Source organism: Budorcas taxicolor, chromosome 5, assembly GCF_023091745.1.
Source record: "Budorcas taxicolor isolate Tak-1 chromosome 5, Takin1.1, whole genome shotgun sequence".
Lineage (NCBI taxonomy): Eukaryota > Metazoa > Chordata > Mammalia > Artiodactyla > Bovidae > Budorcas > Budorcas taxicolor.
Window position 1 is genome coordinate 54,526,760 of NC_068914.1, and position 18,693 is coordinate 54,545,452.

Genomic DNA, 18,693 nt, shown 5'->3' on the forward strand with positions numbered 1-18,693 from the left:
TTATTGCTTTCCAACAGTTCTGTGCTCTAGCTCTCCCTGTACCCCTGAAAATACACACTCTACCTTCTCCTACAATATCATAAAAATAAATTTGACTTAAAGTTCTTGATTAATTCTTCTGAAGTGAAAGGCACACAAAAAATTTCGCATGTGTTTTTGGATAGTTCACCAAAACCCTAAAAAAAAAACTCTAACCACGAATCCTTATCCTGTGGTTTCCCTGCGGCTTTGTAAATTCACTTTTGTTTGTTACTCAAATACACCTAAGAAAATAGACACATCTAAGGAAACAGACTAAGACAAAAAAACTCTCTTAACGATTTTTTTTTATGTATTATTTGTAAGCAAGCCCCCCTCTCAATATCCTACATATCCTTTAGCATATATTTCACACTTGACTTTAATTTCTTGTTTACTGCCTGTCTCCCCAAATAGCATTCAAATATACTCTGCCTCTGATCTATAGAATAAGCACAAAGTAAGCATTAACTGAATGAATACACTCTGTGAGAAGCACTCCATTCACCTAGTTGTCCAGACTGGAAACCAAGTGCACACGCATCTTTGCTTCTATTCCCTCAAGTCAAACCACTTCCAATTCCTACCAATTCTATTTCTTGAATATGTCCTGAGTCCATCTACTATTTTCCAACTAGATTGCCACTAAGCTAGTTCAACTCTCAAAGACTACTCAAGTTTCTGAACTAGTTTCCCTGCCTCAAGTCTTGTCCTCTTTTCAGCTGCATTCTCCACGCTGCAGCCAAAGTGACTCTTCTTAAAGAGAAAATCTGATTTTCTCATTTAACCTGATAAAATCCTGCAACGCCTCTACATACCTCCAGCTCTTTGCACATACTAGTCCCTCTCTCTGAAATAGTTTGCCGTACTCTCTTCTCTCTTACAACTTTGCTAACTTTTACTAATCACTCAACAGCTAAAAAAAAAATAACTTTCTTCAGGAAGTTTTCCCTTTCCCCAAAACAAGGTGAGATGTGCCTTCATCAACTTCCATACCACTATGTACTACAACCATTATATATCATTACACGTAACTGACATTAATGTATAATTTCATTTAATGTGTAATTTCCTTGTATGAAAAGTGAAAGCATTAGTTGCTCAGTCGTGTCTGACTCTTTGTGACCCCGCGGAGTGTAGCCTGCCAGGTTCCTCTGTCCATGGAATTCTCCAGGCAAGAATACTGGGGTGGGTTGCCATTCCCTTCTTCAGGGGCTCTTCCCAACCCAAGGACTGAAACCAGGTCACTGCAGTGTAGGCAGATTCTTTACCATCTGAGGCACTAGGGAAGTCCCATAATATCCTTATATTTATCCCTATATCTAATACACTGCAAGCTGTGTTAGGGCAGGGACAATAACAATAACTGGCCATCTTCTAGGTAATCATAACTAGACTGATGAATACTAAGCCTAGGCTGGGCCTGGGGAACTGGTAGAAGAGAATTACAGCCTCAATTTTTAGTGGTGAATAGTGATAAATACATAAAAAATACAACAGCTTAATATAAATTTATTCATACATTATATAACAACCCATTTCAAATGTAAGAACAAAGTTAGTGGAGGTGATGGAATTTCAGCTGAGCTATTTCAAATCCTAAAAGATGCTGCCGCTAAAGTGCTGCACTCAATATGCCAGCAAATTTGGAAAACTCAGCAGTGGCCACAGGACTGGAAAAGGTCAGTTTTCATTCCAATCCCAAAGAAGGGCAATGCCAAAGAATGTTCAAACTACCACGCAATTGTGCTCATTTCACATGCTAGCAAGGTAATACTCAAAACCCTTCAAGCTGGGCTTCAAGAATGCGTGAACTGAGAACTTCCAGATGTTCAAGCTGGATTTAGAAAAGGCAGTGGAACCAGAGATCAAATTGCCAACACCCACTGGATCACAGAAAAAGTAAGAGAATTCCAGAAAAACATCTGCTTCATTGACTACGGTAAAGCCTTTGACTCTGTTGATCACAACAGCTATGGAAAATTCCTAAAGAGATGGGAATACCAGACCACCTTAACTGCCTCCTTTGTGGCTCAGCTGGTAAAGAATCTGCCTGCTATATAGGATACCTGGGTTCGATCCCTGGGTTGGGAAGATCCCCTGGAGGAGAAGGGAAAGGCTACCCACTCCAGTATTTTGGCCTAGAGAATTCCACGGACTGTATAGTCCACGGGGTCCCAAAGAGTCGGACACGATTGAGCAACTTTCACTTTCACTTCACTGACCTGCCTCCTGAGAAATCTATATTCAGGTCAAAAAGCAACAGTCAGAACCAGACACAGAACAATGGACTAGTTCAAAACTGGGAAATTATATTGTCAGTGACAGGCTTTATCTTCTTGGGCTCCAAAATCATTGCAGACGGTTGACTGCAGCCATGAAATTAACTTGCTCCTTAGAAGAAAAGCTACGACAAACCTAGACAGCACACTAAAAAGCAGAGAGATTAATTTGCTGACAAAAGTCCATGTAGTCAAAGCTGTGGTTTTTCCAGTAGTCATGTACAGATGTGAGAGCTGAACCATAAAGAAGGCTGAGCACCAAAGAATTGATGCTTGTGAACTGTGGTGTTAGAGAAGACTTTTGAGAATCCTCTGGACAGCAAGGTGATCAAACCAGTCAATCCTAAAGGAAATCAATCCTAAACAGTCACTGGAAGGACTGATGGTGAACCTCTAATACTCTGGACAACCTGATGAGAAGAGTCGACTCACTGGAAATGATGCTGGGAAAGACTGAGGGTAGAGGGAGAAGGCGGAGACAGAGGATGAGATGGTTGGATGGCATCACTGACTCAATGGACATGAGTTCAAGCAAACTCTGGGAGATACTGAAGGAAAGGGAAGCCTGGCATGCTGCAATCCATGGGGTCACAAAGAGTTGGACACCACTGAGCAACTGAACTAAACTGATTTCAAGTGTGTAATTGAAAGGTTTTGGTATATTCAGAGTTATGCAACCATCACCACAATTAATTTTAGAACATTTTTATCACCCTAAAAAGAAATGCTATATCTATTAGCAGTTATATGGGAAAAAGACATATATTTCCCCATTTCCCCTCAATACCTTCAGCCTCTGGCAAACACTAATCAACCATCTGTCTCTATGTATTCACCTATACTGAACATTTCATATAGTGGAAACCTATAACGAAAGTGGTCTTTCGTTAGTAGTGCCTTTTACATAGTTTAATGTCTTTAAAATCCATCTATATTGTAGCAAGTATCAGTACTTAGTTTCTTTTTACTGACCAATAACATTCCACTGATTTCAATAACAAAACCACCACATTTTACTTATCTATTTATCGGCTGATAGACATTTTGTATTGGCTCCACTTTTTGGCTATTATCCATGAACATTAAACACACATTTTGTTCTCAGTCCTCTTGATTACATACTGCGGAGAACTGCTGGGTTGCATGGCAACTGTTCTGCTGCACCATCTTCCATTACCACCAGCAGGGTAGGAGGAGTGCGATTTCTCCATACTCCGGTCACACTTGTTATTATCTGCTGTCTTTATTATAGTAATTCTATTAGGTGTGAAGTGTACTCATCATGGTTGTGATCTGCATGTTCCTGATGGCTAAGCAATTTCACTTTATGCTGAACTCTGTGAGGGTAGTGTTGGTATCTCTTTTGTTTAAAGTATATCCTTCCAGTTCTTAATAGTGTGAAACACGCAATACGCCTTTAATTATGTTAACTGAATATATAAAAAGATAGGATGAGTTTAGAAGTATTTTTTTTCAGGTGTGCATGTTAAGATACTGACTGTATGTTGGAAGTGGAAGGAAAAAACGCAAGACCCTGAGATTGTAGTTTAGTAAATGGAAGACAGATGATGTAAAAAATAAGATGTATATTACATAAAAAGGAAAACAGAACATATAAACAGAACAGCTGAAACTATAAGAATGAATGATATGGAAAAGAAAAAATAGAGACACACAGAGAACTTCGGCGTTTCCCAGGTAGTTCAATGGTAAAAGAATTTGCCTGCCAATGCAGGAGACGAGGAGTTGATCCCTGGGTCGGGAAGATCCCCTGGAGAAGGCAATGGCAACCCACTCCAGTATTCTTGCCTGGAAAATCCCATGAACAGAGGAGCCTGGGGGGCTACAGTCCATGGGGGTCTCAAAGAGCTGGACACGACTTAGCGAGTAAACAACAAAACAATGCAAGAAAACTTTGGAACATTTTTCTTCAAGAAAGAAAAAACATGGTTCACTGGTAAGAAGCCGTCTGCCAGTGCAGGGGACGTGGGTTCAAACCTTGGTCAAAGACTCCACATGCTGCGGGGCAAGTAAGCCCCTGAGCTGCCGCAACTACTGCAGCCAGCGTGTCCAGAGCCTGGGCTCCACAAGAGGAGTCACCGCGCGAAGAGGCCCACACACCTCAACCAGAGAGACCCCTGCGACAGAGAAAGCCCACGGGCAGCCACGAAGACCCAGCACAGCCAAAATAAACAAATAAGTACAGAAAATTTAAGAAGAAAGAAAGAGACCAGAAAAGGAAGCCAAATAGGAGCATTCAGAAAACGAGGATGGAACAGGGTCAAGAAAGATTCAAGCCACTTGTTAAGTTCCTTGTAACTGAAACACAGCTTTCTCAGGGATGACTTTCCTGATATTCTAAGTTAAGTCCTCCCAGTAAAAGAATTCCTTTCACCCTAGGTCTCTATTCTACATTTTTTGGCGCCTCCTCTTGATTATACACTACATGCAGAGAGGGATCTTGTGCTAGGCAGATGATAGATAATGATTTACATATTAATTTACGAATGAGTTAATCACTACATGAATAACAGCATCATTTATCAGTAAATACAAATACTGTGTAATATTTCAAACAACTTCCAAACAAACTTTATTAACACAGAGTAATAAAACAGATTTTCGTATAGGTACCTCAGAGAAGGAAGATGACATCATCCCATTATGAAAGCAATATGCGTGTCAGCCGGAGTACTTTCAGGGTTAGTCTTCTGTGTTAAATATACTAGAGTGAGCGTGTCAGCGCTCAGTCGCTAAGACACAGCCAACTCTTTACCACCCCAAGGACTGTAGCTAGCCAGGCACCTCTTCCATGGGATTTCCCAAACAAGAATACTACAGGGGGTTGCCATTTCCTACTCCGAGGGATCTTTCTGACCCAGGGAGTAAATCCGCGTCTCCTGCATTGGCGGGTAGATTCTTTACCACTGTGACACCTAGGAAGCCTGCATATACTAGAGATTTTACTAAAACTATCTTGTGAATAAACAAGCATTAGAACAGCATGCTATCTTGGGCAAAACATAAAATTGCAAGTAAAATCTCGAAGAAACAGTCTGAACAATATAATTTCATGAGTAAGATATAGTATAATGTCTACCATTATCATGAGAAATTGAAACCACACTATTCATCATCAGACAACTAGGAAAATAAACTTTAGGAATGTGCATGTGTATTCACACAGTGGACCTAATATTCGTTATCACAAAATTATTTCTAAAAATGTATAATTTATTATACGGTTATAAACCAGAAAATTAAATATCTCACTTTTATAAAATTATATATTGGATAGAGACAGATAAAGGGAGTCTACTGAAGTTTTCAATGGGGGCTAGCTAAGCTCCATGCCTGAAAATTTGAATAGCATTGTTCTTTTTTTATATTCTTCTATGAGTCTTTAATTACTTAAATAATTATTCTTCTTCAATTTTTGTTTCAGATAAAATACATATAAAACAACAAACTTGAAAGTAAGCCATGTTTAACAACAAAAAAAGAGATGGTGAAGACAAAGAGCAAGAGTAGAAGGCAGTTACTTGAGTAATTTTCATGATAATGCTTTTCTCAACCACAATGAGAAAAATCAGAAATTTAAAGACATTTTAGTGTTTAAAGAAAAAAAAGATGGCTGAAAGAGTTAAATAGCAATAGACATTCTGAAAGGGAAAAAACTTGAATATGAGGCAAAATTTTTATGCAGATCATTTCACGCAATTAGAAAGGATATAAACTGTGGAACATATATCATCTGTTCTAATCTTTTAAGAAAAATGGTACAAATGAACATATCTTTGAGAAAAATCAATAATGAAATACACAGTCATGATTTAGCAACAGCAGCGTCAAAATCTTTTGTGGAAAACACATTCATTAAAAAAAAGACATGGTCAATTCACGAGCTATGTAAGCTACTGACTTGTTTCATGCAAAATTTAGAACAGAAACAAACAGTACACAAAGTTAATCATAAAGAAATTCTGAAGCATACTAAAGTTCAAACAATGCAATTAAGAGTTGACTAAATCCAAGATGACTCTTTATGACCATGTTCCAATTAAGAATAACCTTTTTAGAAAATACCATTCAATTACTGACAGTATTTAGTAACCATGATTACCCAGATCTACTTTAATCACCAGACATGTCTCCAATGTCTATCATTTTCAAAATTCACAAACTCTCCCCTAAAAAGTAAACACACAGGATATTCAAAAGAAGCTTCTGGAGCTAAAGCTCCAATATAAAAGTTTCAGAAATGTTCCAAGCAAAAAGCAGAAACACTAGATTAATTTTAGAACCATCTAAAATAATTCTGAAGGCTAATAAAATGTATATACTTTAGTTTGTTTACTACAAAGTAAAGGTAACTGATGTGTGTATTTGTTTTAACAGTTATTCCAGGAAACAATACTTTCCCATATGGTTAACTTCTAAAAAGGTATCAATTCGCTAAATTTCTCCTTCGCACTATTCAAGTATTCAAGAAAATGATATAAACTTTTTACATTAATAGCTTCTGCACAACAAAGGAAACTATAAGCAAGGTGAAAAGACAGCCTTCTGAATGGGAGAAAATAATAGCAAATGAAGCAACTGACAAACAACTAATCTCAAAAATATACAAGCAACTCCTGAAGCTCAATTCCAGAAAAATAAATGACCCAATCAAAAAATGGGCCAAAGAACTAAACAGACATTTCTCCAAAGAAGACATACAGATGACTAACAAACACATGAAAAGATGCTCAACATCACTCATTATCAGAGAAATGCAAATCAAGACCACAATGAGGTACCATTTCACACCAGTCAGAATGGCTGCAATCCAAAAGTCCACAAGTAATAAATGCTGGAGAGGGTGTGAAGAAAAGGGAACCCTCTTACACTGTTGGTGGGAATGCAAACTAGTGCAGCCACTATGGAGAACAATGTGGAGATTCCTTAAAAAACTGGAAATAGGACTGCCTTATGACCCAGCAATCCCACTGCTGGGCATACACACCGAGGAAACCAGAGTTGAAAGAGACATGTGTACCCCAATGTTCATCGCAGCACTGTTTATAATAGCCAGGACACGGAAGCAACCTAGATGTCCATCAGCAGACAAATGGGTAAGAAAGCTGTGGTACATATACACAATGGAGTATTACTCAGCCATTAAAAAGAATAGATCTGAATCAGTTCTAATGAGGTGGATGAAACTGGAGCTGATTATACAGAGTGAAGTAAGCCAGAAAGAAAAACACCAATACAGTATACTAATGCATATATAAGGAATTTAGAAAAATGGTAATGATAACCCTGTATGCAAGACAGCAAAAGAGACACAGATGTACAGAACAGACTTTTGGATTCTGTGGGAGAGGGAGAGGGTGGGAGGATTTGGGAGAATGGCATTGAAACATGTATACTATCATGTAAGAAACGAACTGCCAGTCTAGGTTCGATAAAGGATACAGGATGCTTGGGGCTGGTGCACTGGGATGACCCAGAGAGATGATATGAGGAGGGTGGTGGGAGGGGGGTTCAGGATTGGGAACTCACAAACACCCGTGGCAGATTCATGTCAATGTATGGCAAAACCAATACAATATTGTAAAGTAAAAAAATAAAATAAAGAGAAAAAAAAAAAAACTTTCTACAATCTTATCATTTTCTTTTGTTAGGCAACATGTTAAACATGTATTTTCAGCTCAAGTTAATAATCAAGTCAAAGTAACACTTTTTAGTCAGTGACGCTCTCTCCCTGTGGAATATCTCCCTCAATGCACATAATACATTTAAATAGATTACCCAAAAGTTGACAGCTGAGGAATGCCTTCATTTCTTTCCATGGTTTCTATTGAATGTAATTTGAAAAATGCCTATATAATAACACATGACAATGTGGAATGTCTCCACCCATGAAAGAACATTCAAGTCAAGCAAGCAAACTTAGGGCAGTAATACAGAGCTCAACTTTGTCTTTTTGTGGTTAGCCAACAGAACAATGAAAAGATAAACAACCAAAACACTAATAAGGTCAGAAAAATCCTGACATACAGGGATCCAAAGTGAAAGCGTTGTTTAGGGGAAAAGTGTGAATAAAATCATTAGAAAATATGAACTAGCTTCTAATGACAATATGCTAGGGGTTCCATTTCTAAATCAACCCTGAGTGAGTTGTTTAAAGAAATTCATTTCTTAAAGTATGTTACATAAACTGATCAAAATTCTACTTATTGGTAATCAGAAACACATTCGTTGCAAGAAAAAAATCTAAGATCCTGCTAAGTTCTGATTGTAATAATGGTTACCTTTACACTGTAATTATAAAGTAAATCATCAGTATAAAGAATCCGCCTCAACACAGGAGACCCTGGTTCAATCCCTGGGTTGGGAAGATCGCTGGAGAAGGGATAAGCTACCCACTCCAGGATTCTTGAGCTTCCCTTATGGCTCAGCTGGTAAAGAATCTGCCTGCAATGTGCGAGACCTGGGTTCAATCCCTGAGTTGGGAAGATCCCCTAGAGAAGGGAAAGGCTACCCAGTCCAGTATTCTGGCCTGGCGAATTCCATGGACTATATAGTCTTCAGTCCATGGGGTCACAAAGAGTCGGACATGATTGAGTGACTTTCACACACTTTTTCATTAGAATATTTTTAATGTTTGCTAGCTATTAATATTTACTCACACAAATTGTCATCATTTTGTTCTCTATGAACTATGGTCTTCCCAAGATTAGTCTACTGTGTTCATTTTTTAAAAAATCAACATTTACCGTGTACCCGCTAAAATAAAATGCAGACACCAAAGGGGATTTACAGAAAAATTAATCAAAGTTCCCAACTGAAGGAATTCACTATTCTGTCTGGAGATAAGATACACTAACAACAGCAGGTAGTGTGCAAGTGCCAAACTTAGGGTTTAAACAGTAAGGGAAAAGAATTACTGTGCACCCCAGTGGTCAATGCTTTGAGCTGTGCCTTAATATAAATAAGCTGGGAAATACATTCCAGAGACTGATCACACATGCAGCCACTTACGTAAATATAAATATGAAACCAGTGGTTCCTACAGAAAGCTTTCACCCATCTCCTGAATCTCTTCAGATAAACTCCTTTTTTGCTCCTTTTCAAGTGATCAGGAACAAGGCACTTGCATCCTGTGACACTGTATGCCACCACCTGTACTCTCTCCCGTTTCTACCAAATGGAGAACGTCAGGAATAGTTGTGAAATCTGCTCACCTTCAATTACTCTTACTTCATGAATGAGTATCAAGCACATGTGTTCTCAGTATAGCAATAATCTTACAGATTGATGTATGAGTCCCTACTGTCCTTTATTTGGATACTAATCCTTATTTTGTTAAAGTATTTCTTTTATGAAATGATGACAGTAGGTGACAAAGCTGTTTGTTTTTAATGCCCTAACACAACAACAGAAAAATTAGGTTCTCCTCTGTCAGTCATAAAAACAAAAACCATTTTACTGGTCAATGAAATGTAAAATTCCGGGAACCAATGACTTGATAGGCAACAAGTAAATCATGTTTCAAATGGTGCTCTCACTCATTATCAACAAGAAAAAAGAAAATTCTATTGCCTTTTCCAAGGAAAGATCTGAAATATAATTTCGCTAAATTTTGCAAAATCATTTAAGGAACAGAATATTCTTATGACTTGAATATTCCTACTAACTAAAGGCTTCTGATTAAAATCAAACATGATGAATATTTAAAAGTTTTACTAATTCAGAAGTTAATTCAGGTAACTTTACTAGCATTTCATGTAAAGTCTTAAGTCCTAATTTTAAGTACCAATAATCACTGTATAGAAAATTTCAGAAGATTAAGCTAAATGGTGGTGACAAGTCAGTGCTTGCTTGCTTGCTTTCCTCCTTTAATTATCACTGATAAACAGTTTACCTATAATTTGCATCTTTTCATTGAAAAAGTTGTATGTGTAGTATGAAACATTTACTATAAATGAGTATATAAAAATGCCTAGAGCATTAGTATAAATTGCTATTAGGACAAAGAAAAATTGAGATGTTTAAAGACTAAGTAAACTCTGTTCTTTAAAAAGAGTTCTGTGGCTGTTGTAACTTCCTTTGCACCTTCCCAAAGCACTATTATGCACATAATGGTCAGTGAAAAACAATCTTGGCAGTTCCTAAAATTTAGGATAGATTTTGAAACTAATTTAGATATAGTATTACTGCATTTCATTTACCACAGAAAGCTCTTAAAAGTTTTGACTAGCTAAAATAAAAGTAGATGAAGAAAAATTATATCTGTGTATACATGTTTCATTTGATTCTCTGCTAATTACCATAGAAAATTCCAATTACTAATCATCAACCATAATGACTGAAAGATTTAAGAATACTTTCTTCTTCAGACTTAAAGGCCATGAAGCATAGTGTTAACGCTTCCCTGATGGCTCAGTGATAAAGAACCCACTTGCCAAGCAGAAGACCAGGGTTCTATCCCTGGGCTGGGAAGATCCCTTGGAGAAGGAAATGGCCACCCACCCCAGGACTATTATCTGGGAAATCCCACAGGCAGAGAAGCGTGGTGGGCTACGATCCGTGGGGCTGCAAAGAATCGGACACGACTTAGTCACTAAGCAGTCACAGCACAGTGGTAAATAAGTCTAGGCTCTTATATACCTGTGCCAGAACCAAGCTCTGCCATTTATTATCTTGGTAACCTTGAGCAAGAGAAAAAGGACTTGTGAGAATTAAGTGAGATCTTGGTTATAAAACTATCATAGTATTTCACAAGTAACAAATCCTCAGCAAATGTTCACCAGCCAATCCGCCTTCTCAACGCAACACTGAGATAATGTAACACTACACAGTCAACTGCAACTTAGAAGAAACTCAAAACGACTGATGGAGATCTTAAACTTTTCAAGGAGATATATGCCAATACTGCATTTACCAACATGATTATGGAGCACCCCCACACCCACACCACCACCCCGAAACTTTCAAAAGAAAAGTGGAGTGAAAACTACAATTTTCAGCAGGCAGGAAGGTAAAGAAAATAGCGACTCTGGGAAATGTCAAGAAGTAACATGTTACAGAAGGAACAAAACCATATTCTACATCTTACCTCCTGCCAAAGGCTTCTAAGGGTCTCTATTTTTTCTTAATTATCTAACTAGGCAGTTTTTAAAGTACATCTCCTATGTGAACAGCACTGTAAGATGTAAGAAACAGATAATCAAAATAACTTTTTTCCCTCTATTCCACCTAATGTTTCTACCTAGCTGCACTAGAAAATGCTCAGTCACAGCTTGCAGTCACACTGTAGCTGAAAGCACATGAAAGATGGTCTTGGTTATGACACTGCAAAGTCAGACCACAAAACTGTTGCCAGGAAGTGCAAAAGCATCAGCTGCAGAGAAGGCATTATAGCAGCGGCGCTGTGGGCACTGGTGATCTACCAGTGTACCCCATATATGGCTAGGGTTTTCCATCTATTTGCAGGAAGTGAGGGGCCAGTTCAGGGTTAGTTTTGTTTAGGTTTTATTTTTTATGGTTAGGATGTTTTCAATAAAAGGTCTGAAGAGCAATAAGCAACTTAAGTTATGTAGAAAAAGTATACTGTACTTTTTTAAACACAGATTTTAGTATTGTTTATAAGAGATCCAATACATTCTTCTAAGATCTTACTATCCCCCACCAAAAAAATAGTAATTAAACAATTATAAACTTAACATTCAGTTTTAAAGAGATTTCTCATATATAACAATTACACTATTCTCTAACAAGAGACTCTTTATAATAGCATAGAACATGGATTTAATTCCACTCTGTAGTATTCTGCCATAGGACCTAGTTCAGATCTTTATAAAGGTAGCAAATTAATTGATAAAGTGAATATTTTTCTATCTCCAGGTAAACTGGTTTAGGGTATTTTTTTAATAGGAAGAAGGTTAATACTTTAGAAAGTTTAAATCTCAAGATATTAAAAGTATCTGTGGAGAAGGTTGACAAGTTCAACCATGTGCTAGAATTATACTCTAAGTATCTGGGTGTGAGTGTTTGAATGATTCACCTTACGACACACAAATAACTATAAAACTTCCTATCTATGATATGAGGTAAAAGATAAAATTAATCATTCTTTACTGAGCACCTACTATGTGCCGGGATGTGGAAGTATAAAACCGTGGAAGATTGGGTCCTTACAGTTGCCTACAGGGAAGACCAAATTTAAAACACATGTTACTCAGTAAGAAACATTTTAATAGCAGCAAAAAAGCAAGACATAAGGTAAAATGAGTATCCAAAGGAGACTCTCTCCAGTCAAACAGTATTACACAAACTCGAAGGACAGAAAGAGCATTTCTGGATTGCAACTCGGTCGAACCCTAAAGAATGACCACGATTTTGACTGGCAAAGAGGGAAGCAGTATAGTGGTGGAAAAGGCAAGACCGTAGATACATAAGTAACAAAAAAAGCAAAAGCTGTAACACAGTGGAGATGCATGGGGTATAAGTAAAGAATGAAACACTTTCAATCTGCACTTTCGGAGAGGAGTGGCTGGACTGAAACGGTGCTGTGAGGAGATTAATGTGGCAGCAGCATGAACGCTGGACTGGATCGACCACGAGAAGAGGCAGGGGAAGCAAGGAGGCTGTTACTGTACTCTAGGCATAAAGATAATAAAGGGATGGCCTAGACTGATGATAGGAGTGGCAAGAATTGATGAAAAGGCAGTTATGAATACTGATTGGGTATATGTAGGCAAGGGGATAAGTGGATAATTCAGATGTTTAAAGCTTAATCTAGAGATTAATGACATGATTGTCATCAACAGAGGCATCAATGAGAATAGGCTTGGTGAAGAAAGAAAAAATTTCATTTCAGGTTGAATATAAAGAAATTCCTGATATTGATGTAAATAAATAGTTGCTATTCTATGGCAAAGGGGGTGGACCTCTATTTATTGTATCTCTACTTGAAGATATATTTCAAATATAAAATCACAATATATTGAATAATATTTTACTTAACACTGTTTCATCAGTCGAAAAACAGAAATGAAGGGCTGGAGCTCTGCAGCAGTGTTTGAACTGGAAACTGACTTGGAAGTCACAGATACAGAGGAAGCAGAAATCAAAAGGCTAAACTCAAACTGTCAGAAGAAATCTCAGTGTTATATTTGATACACACCAGTATCAATAGGAGAAGGAAATGGCAACCCACTCCAGTGTTTTTGCCTGGAGAATCCCAGGGACGAGGGAGCCTGGTGGGCTGCCATCGATGGGGTCGCACTGAGTCGGACACGACTGAAGTGACTTAGCAGCAGCAGTTATCAATAAGATTCAGCAATAAAGCATTCTACAGAAAACTGTTATTACTCTCCTAAAACCTTTATAAAGCATACTGAAATACAGATACAGATCATATAGTATAAAACTCTACCAGGTAGGTCTTAAATCAAAGCTGAGTATTGCCCACTAGTAAAAATGAAAATCTACTGTAGACCTCAGTTCTAAAAAATCAGTTTATATTGTAACTTCAGTACTGTTTTCTAGCTACTGAAGGGCTTAGGGAAAGGGGGGCTATTCCAGAGACCAAGGTAGGAAATTTGTAGAAAACACTGTGTTTTCTGCTTTAATAAATGACCTATTTTTATACCCTCCTAAAAAGATGAAACTGATTATCTTTTGTAACTTCTAATGAGAAAGAACACTCAACCAATTAAAGAAATTTTTGAATATATGGTAGTCACATTAAGATGGAAGTAAAATACTAAATTAAGAAGTGTATTTGTGGGCTGTAAAGTTCCTAAAATTTTTCTCCTGGCAGTGAAATTTACGACAATTGATCAGAACCAAAAATGTAAATGAACAGTCCAAAAGACTAACCAATAATCAATCTAGTAAAAAACCATTCTGGCTGTTCTACGCGCTTTCAAGAGGTTAAATTAAAAAAAAAAATTATTCAAGGGCTATTTAACAAATCAATGGGTCAATTTTAGCTTTTACAATTTAAGTATTTAAAGCAATCAATATTCAAGAGATTTTTAAGGTTAAAATTGTCCTGTGATTATTTTTTTATTTTATTTATCACCTTTCACTATCTGTTGTTCTGAATTTGCCCAAAGCGAACTCCCTGTTCTCTGTCAGAAAGGCAAAAAAAGTACAAGAGTTAATAAAAGAGAAATGAAGGTGTAGAAAACATGGTAAAAATTTTAATGCTTGATATTTTAAGACTTTGGCTTCACTGAGTTAAGGAATGGGCAAATACATATATTACAAAAAGATATTATGCAAATAGTTATGCATAAACTTGGAAACTTCTGCTTAAGCCTTTGTCAGCTAAAACAAAATATCTAATAAAGACAACACCTATATAATGCCAAACTAACCACTGAATTCAGTTAATCAGGAAGACACTGGTAAGTCCGATAATTCTTGCAACATGTCCAAATTTAGAGGAGAAAATAAAAAAACTCTTAAGAATCCTGCTAGATATATTGCCTTCCTCCAAGGCAATATAACTGGGTTCTTCAACATCCGTCATAACTTTATATTTCTATAGAACAATTTTAATAAAACATACTGTTATTAATCTTTCTGAATTAATTTCATACTAAACCATGTAAACTACACTTGAGAGAAATTTGAAAAGATTCACCTTATATAATCATCATTTCTAATACCAAAAGTTTCTTTCATTTCAACATCATGTTTTTAGAATCTAGAGTTATGCTATAGCTTAAAATAAATCAGTCAAACAAAAAGTTTGTTTTACATTAGACGCTAAATTAATGGAACAGATAAAGCTAAAGACCATGCTGTATTTTTACTGGGTGCCACATGCTAAATTCCAGATTTGTCCTGCAATTTGTCAGTCATTATAGTTCATCCAGGCAACTTGTAAACAAAGGCTATAAGCCAAGTTTGATATGAGAATTGAATTAAATAAAACTTAAAACGGTCATCATTCACTAAACAGGAAGCAGTAAAAAGGAAAAATGCCACCACACACCTCTTTTAAAAAGGCAGCAAAGTATTATGCATGAAATATCAACGCCTAAGTTTCACCCTCCCAAACAAGTTTTTGTTACAGTATTCATCGAAATAAAGCTAGGATCTTTCCACCTATCAGCAAGGCAAATTTGACTTAGTTTACAAGTCTTTTTCATTGTAAGGGGAAGCTATTGCTCTTAAGTTGTTTTCCAGTCATTCCAAGTTGCCCACTAAGAAAATGTAAAGAGTTTACGTTTTGACACCTATCACCCTCACTGAAAAATTGCTTTTTATTCAGAACTCTACGTGGTTGTGTTGCTTTTGGCCTGTTAAAGGCAAAGCAACATTATCTCTGGATTGCCAATAGTTTCTCCTTATTTGGCTAACATTGAGAGATCCCAATCAGACTACTATAAAACTTTAACATGCACAAAGCATCCATTTTGAGAAAAGTTTGTGACCAGCTTTCTTTTTTCCCACCCCCCCTTCCAAAGAAAAACCAGAGCTTGGAAACTGGCTTTGAAAAGACTGCCTCGTTATTTATTATTCTCTTTCTAAACCCAACACACACTCCAGGAACTGGGGCCAAAGGATCTCTGACACTGCGGCAAACTCGACTCGGAGTAAGACTCTCTTCCATACGTTCCGGTCCCGCGGTGGACAAACCCTTTTAGAACGCTTCCTTACACTACCCACTTTCATACTCTCCCTTTCAGCCGGTGCAGATCAGCTAATTACACCGTTTCCCCCTCCCCAGAGACCAAGAGTAATAAAAGAGAAAACAGGAAACCGTCCGATCAGGGCACTCGGCTTAGGGCACTTGATTACTATTATTATTATCACCATTTGTAATCAAGTCCTAAAAACTACTACAAATCCAAAGCCCACCTAACAAGCCAAAGACGTCCTTCTACCCAAGTGTCCCTAGGGCCTCTTGTTCGTCGTTATTTTCAGCATCCTCCGTCCCCCTGGCAGATCACCGACGCCGGGGACGCAGGCACAACCCCACTACACCCCTCCCCATCTCGACCCCAAACCCCAGACCCACGTCCACAAATGGCCCTGGGGCCCCAACCTGACCACAGGCCCGTTTCCCCTCGGCCCCGGAAATCGCCCGTTCCCTTACTCCACCACCAACCGGTCTGAAGGGGGCCTCAAGCCTAGAGCCCTCCCTCCACCAGCTCTTTCCCTCCCTCCTTCGCGGGAAGCCGCCCCCTCACCCCGCGGCAGGGAGTCTCCCGCCGCCCCCAGCCTCTCGAGACCAGGAGCGGAGGAGAGGCCCGAGCGGGAGGCCGACGAGGGCTCGCAGGGTCGGGAAAGCGGCGGCGGGGCGCACAGACCTGGTGCAGGGCAGTGAGTCCGTCCACATTGGCGTAATTGATGTCGGCGCCGCGGTGCAGCAGCTTGAGAACCTCGTCCGTGTCGCCGCTGGAGCAAGCAGCCAGGAAGACGGCGCCATCATCGAACTTCACCTTGGTCTTCTGGCGCTTCACCACAGGAGGCTCGAGGTCCGTCTCGGAGCCGATCCAGCGCTTCAGCTGCTCGTTCCGCTTCTGCTTCGCGTCCGCCATCTTCATCCCCTCTCCTGCCGCCGGGTCTTCTTATCGCGAGGGGGGGAAGGGGGAGGCGGAGAGGGAAGAGAGGGGAGGCACGGGGTGTGTGACTGTTTCTATGAGTGCGGCCAGAGGAGGGCTGGGAACCAGGAGGAGACGCTCGAGACTTCCAGTATCCCACAGAGCACTGGGGCGGCGCGCCCGGCCGAACGGACCTCCCTTCCTACCTCAGAAGCCCTCCCGCCCCCGGCCCGGCCCGGCCACCCGTCACCGGCGGCCAATCTAACGTAACTTCGCGAGATCCGGGCAGGGAGGCGCCCTTCGGTCAGTGCGCATGCGCTCTGGGCCTGTGCCCGCCCCAGGAAGAGAGCCCCCGCGAGCTGCGGCGGGGGCGGCCAGGCCACCGGAGGGAAGCGGGTGTGGTCCGGGCCGCCTGGTCTGCAGGGGCTGGGGCCGACCTGGAAGGGCGGAGACAGGGAAGGAAGGTTGTCCTGCCCCGCAGAGAGCTCCTGGGGTTCCAGAGGCCAACCGCCGGGCCATAGTGCGGCCCTGCGGGACAGACCTGCTTCCTGGGCGGTCTCGGCTAGGCCGAGTCGTTTCCTCAGGGCGGAGGATTTTCCTATTGGCTGCGCTGTTTGAATGGAATGGAGGCTAGACAGACAGGTCATGAATTAAGCACTAGTGATTTCCCTTTCCAAGGAACTCACATGAACTTTTAAAAGCGGGGTCTGTGTGTCGAGGTCTTTGGTAGTAGTTACGCCAGATCTCAGCCCAAGGTGACCGCCTGGTGACAAGGGTTGACCTGCTGTAATTGCAGTAGCTTTCTGCCAGCCTTCACTTATAGAAACATCTTTCTTCGTATGCTTGTTTTTTCTTGCTTTGGGGTGTATGTGTGTTTTGGGGGGGGGGGTATTTGTTTTCTTCTCTCACGCGTATTTTGGGTCTTCTTTCCCTGGAATTCTTCAATCCTGTCTCCCCCATCTCTGAGTTTAGCGCAGCCTTGTTACTACTGGTCCTGACTTTTTAAGGGATTTCTGGTTCCTGCTCCATTGCTTTCTAATAATGGGTAAAGATCCAACTGCTTCTAGAGTTCAAAAGGAATGTTAATATTACGCAAATGATTTAACCGGTATTTATTGAATACTTACTATGAGCCAGTCATTGTTCTAGGTGCTGGCGTTGTAATGACGATAACAACATACTTAAACCACCTTTTGAGGTCACGTGTTCAAAATACTTTATCATAATCATAAAAAAGGCTTTTAAACTTTGTCATGTATGACACCCTCCCCCGCAACACACATCAGTTCAGCTCAGTTCATTTTAGTCGCTCAGTCGTGTCCGACTCATTGCGACCCCATGAATCACGGCACGCCAGGCCTCCCTGTCCGTCACCAACTCCCGGAGTTCACTCAAACTCATGTCCATCGAGTCGGTGATGCCATCCAGCCATTTCATCCTCTGTCGTCCCCTTCTCCTCCCGCCCTCAATCCCTCCCAGCATCAGAGGCTTTTCCAAAGTCAACTCTTCACATGAGGTGGCCGAAGTATTGGAGTTTCAGCTTTAGCATCAGTCCTTCCAATGAACACCCAGGACTGATCTCCTCAAGGATGGACTGGTTGGATCTCCTTGCAGTCCAAGGGACTCTCAAGAGTCTTCTCCAACACCACAGTTCAAAAGCATCGATTCTTCGGTGCTCAGCTCTCTTCACAGTCCAACTCTCACATCCATACATGACCACTGGAAAAACCATAGCCTTGACTAGATGAACCTTTGTTGGCAAAGTAATGTCTCTGTTTTTGAACATGCTATCTAGGTTGGTCATACCGTTCCTTCCAAGGAGTAAGCATCTTTTA

The 18,693-nt window shown here is 39.9% G+C and overlaps 1 protein-coding gene across 1 annotated transcript in view; it reads right to left on the reverse strand.

Annotated features, from left to right (window-relative positions):
- The window catches only part of PPP1R12A (protein phosphatase 1 regulatory subunit 12A), a 166,751-nt gene extending 149,753 nt beyond the window's left edge, over window positions 1-16,998 (reverse strand). Inside the window, exon 1 of the mRNA XM_052639588.1 lies at window positions 16,625-16,998. Within this exon, the coding sequence (XP_052495548.1) occupies window positions 16,625-16,861 (237 nt within the window). The 5' untranslated portion in view covers window positions 16,862-16,998. The remainder of the gene's footprint in view (window positions 1-16,624) is intronic.
- Between the last annotated feature and the right edge of the window lie 1,695 nt (window positions 16,999-18,693).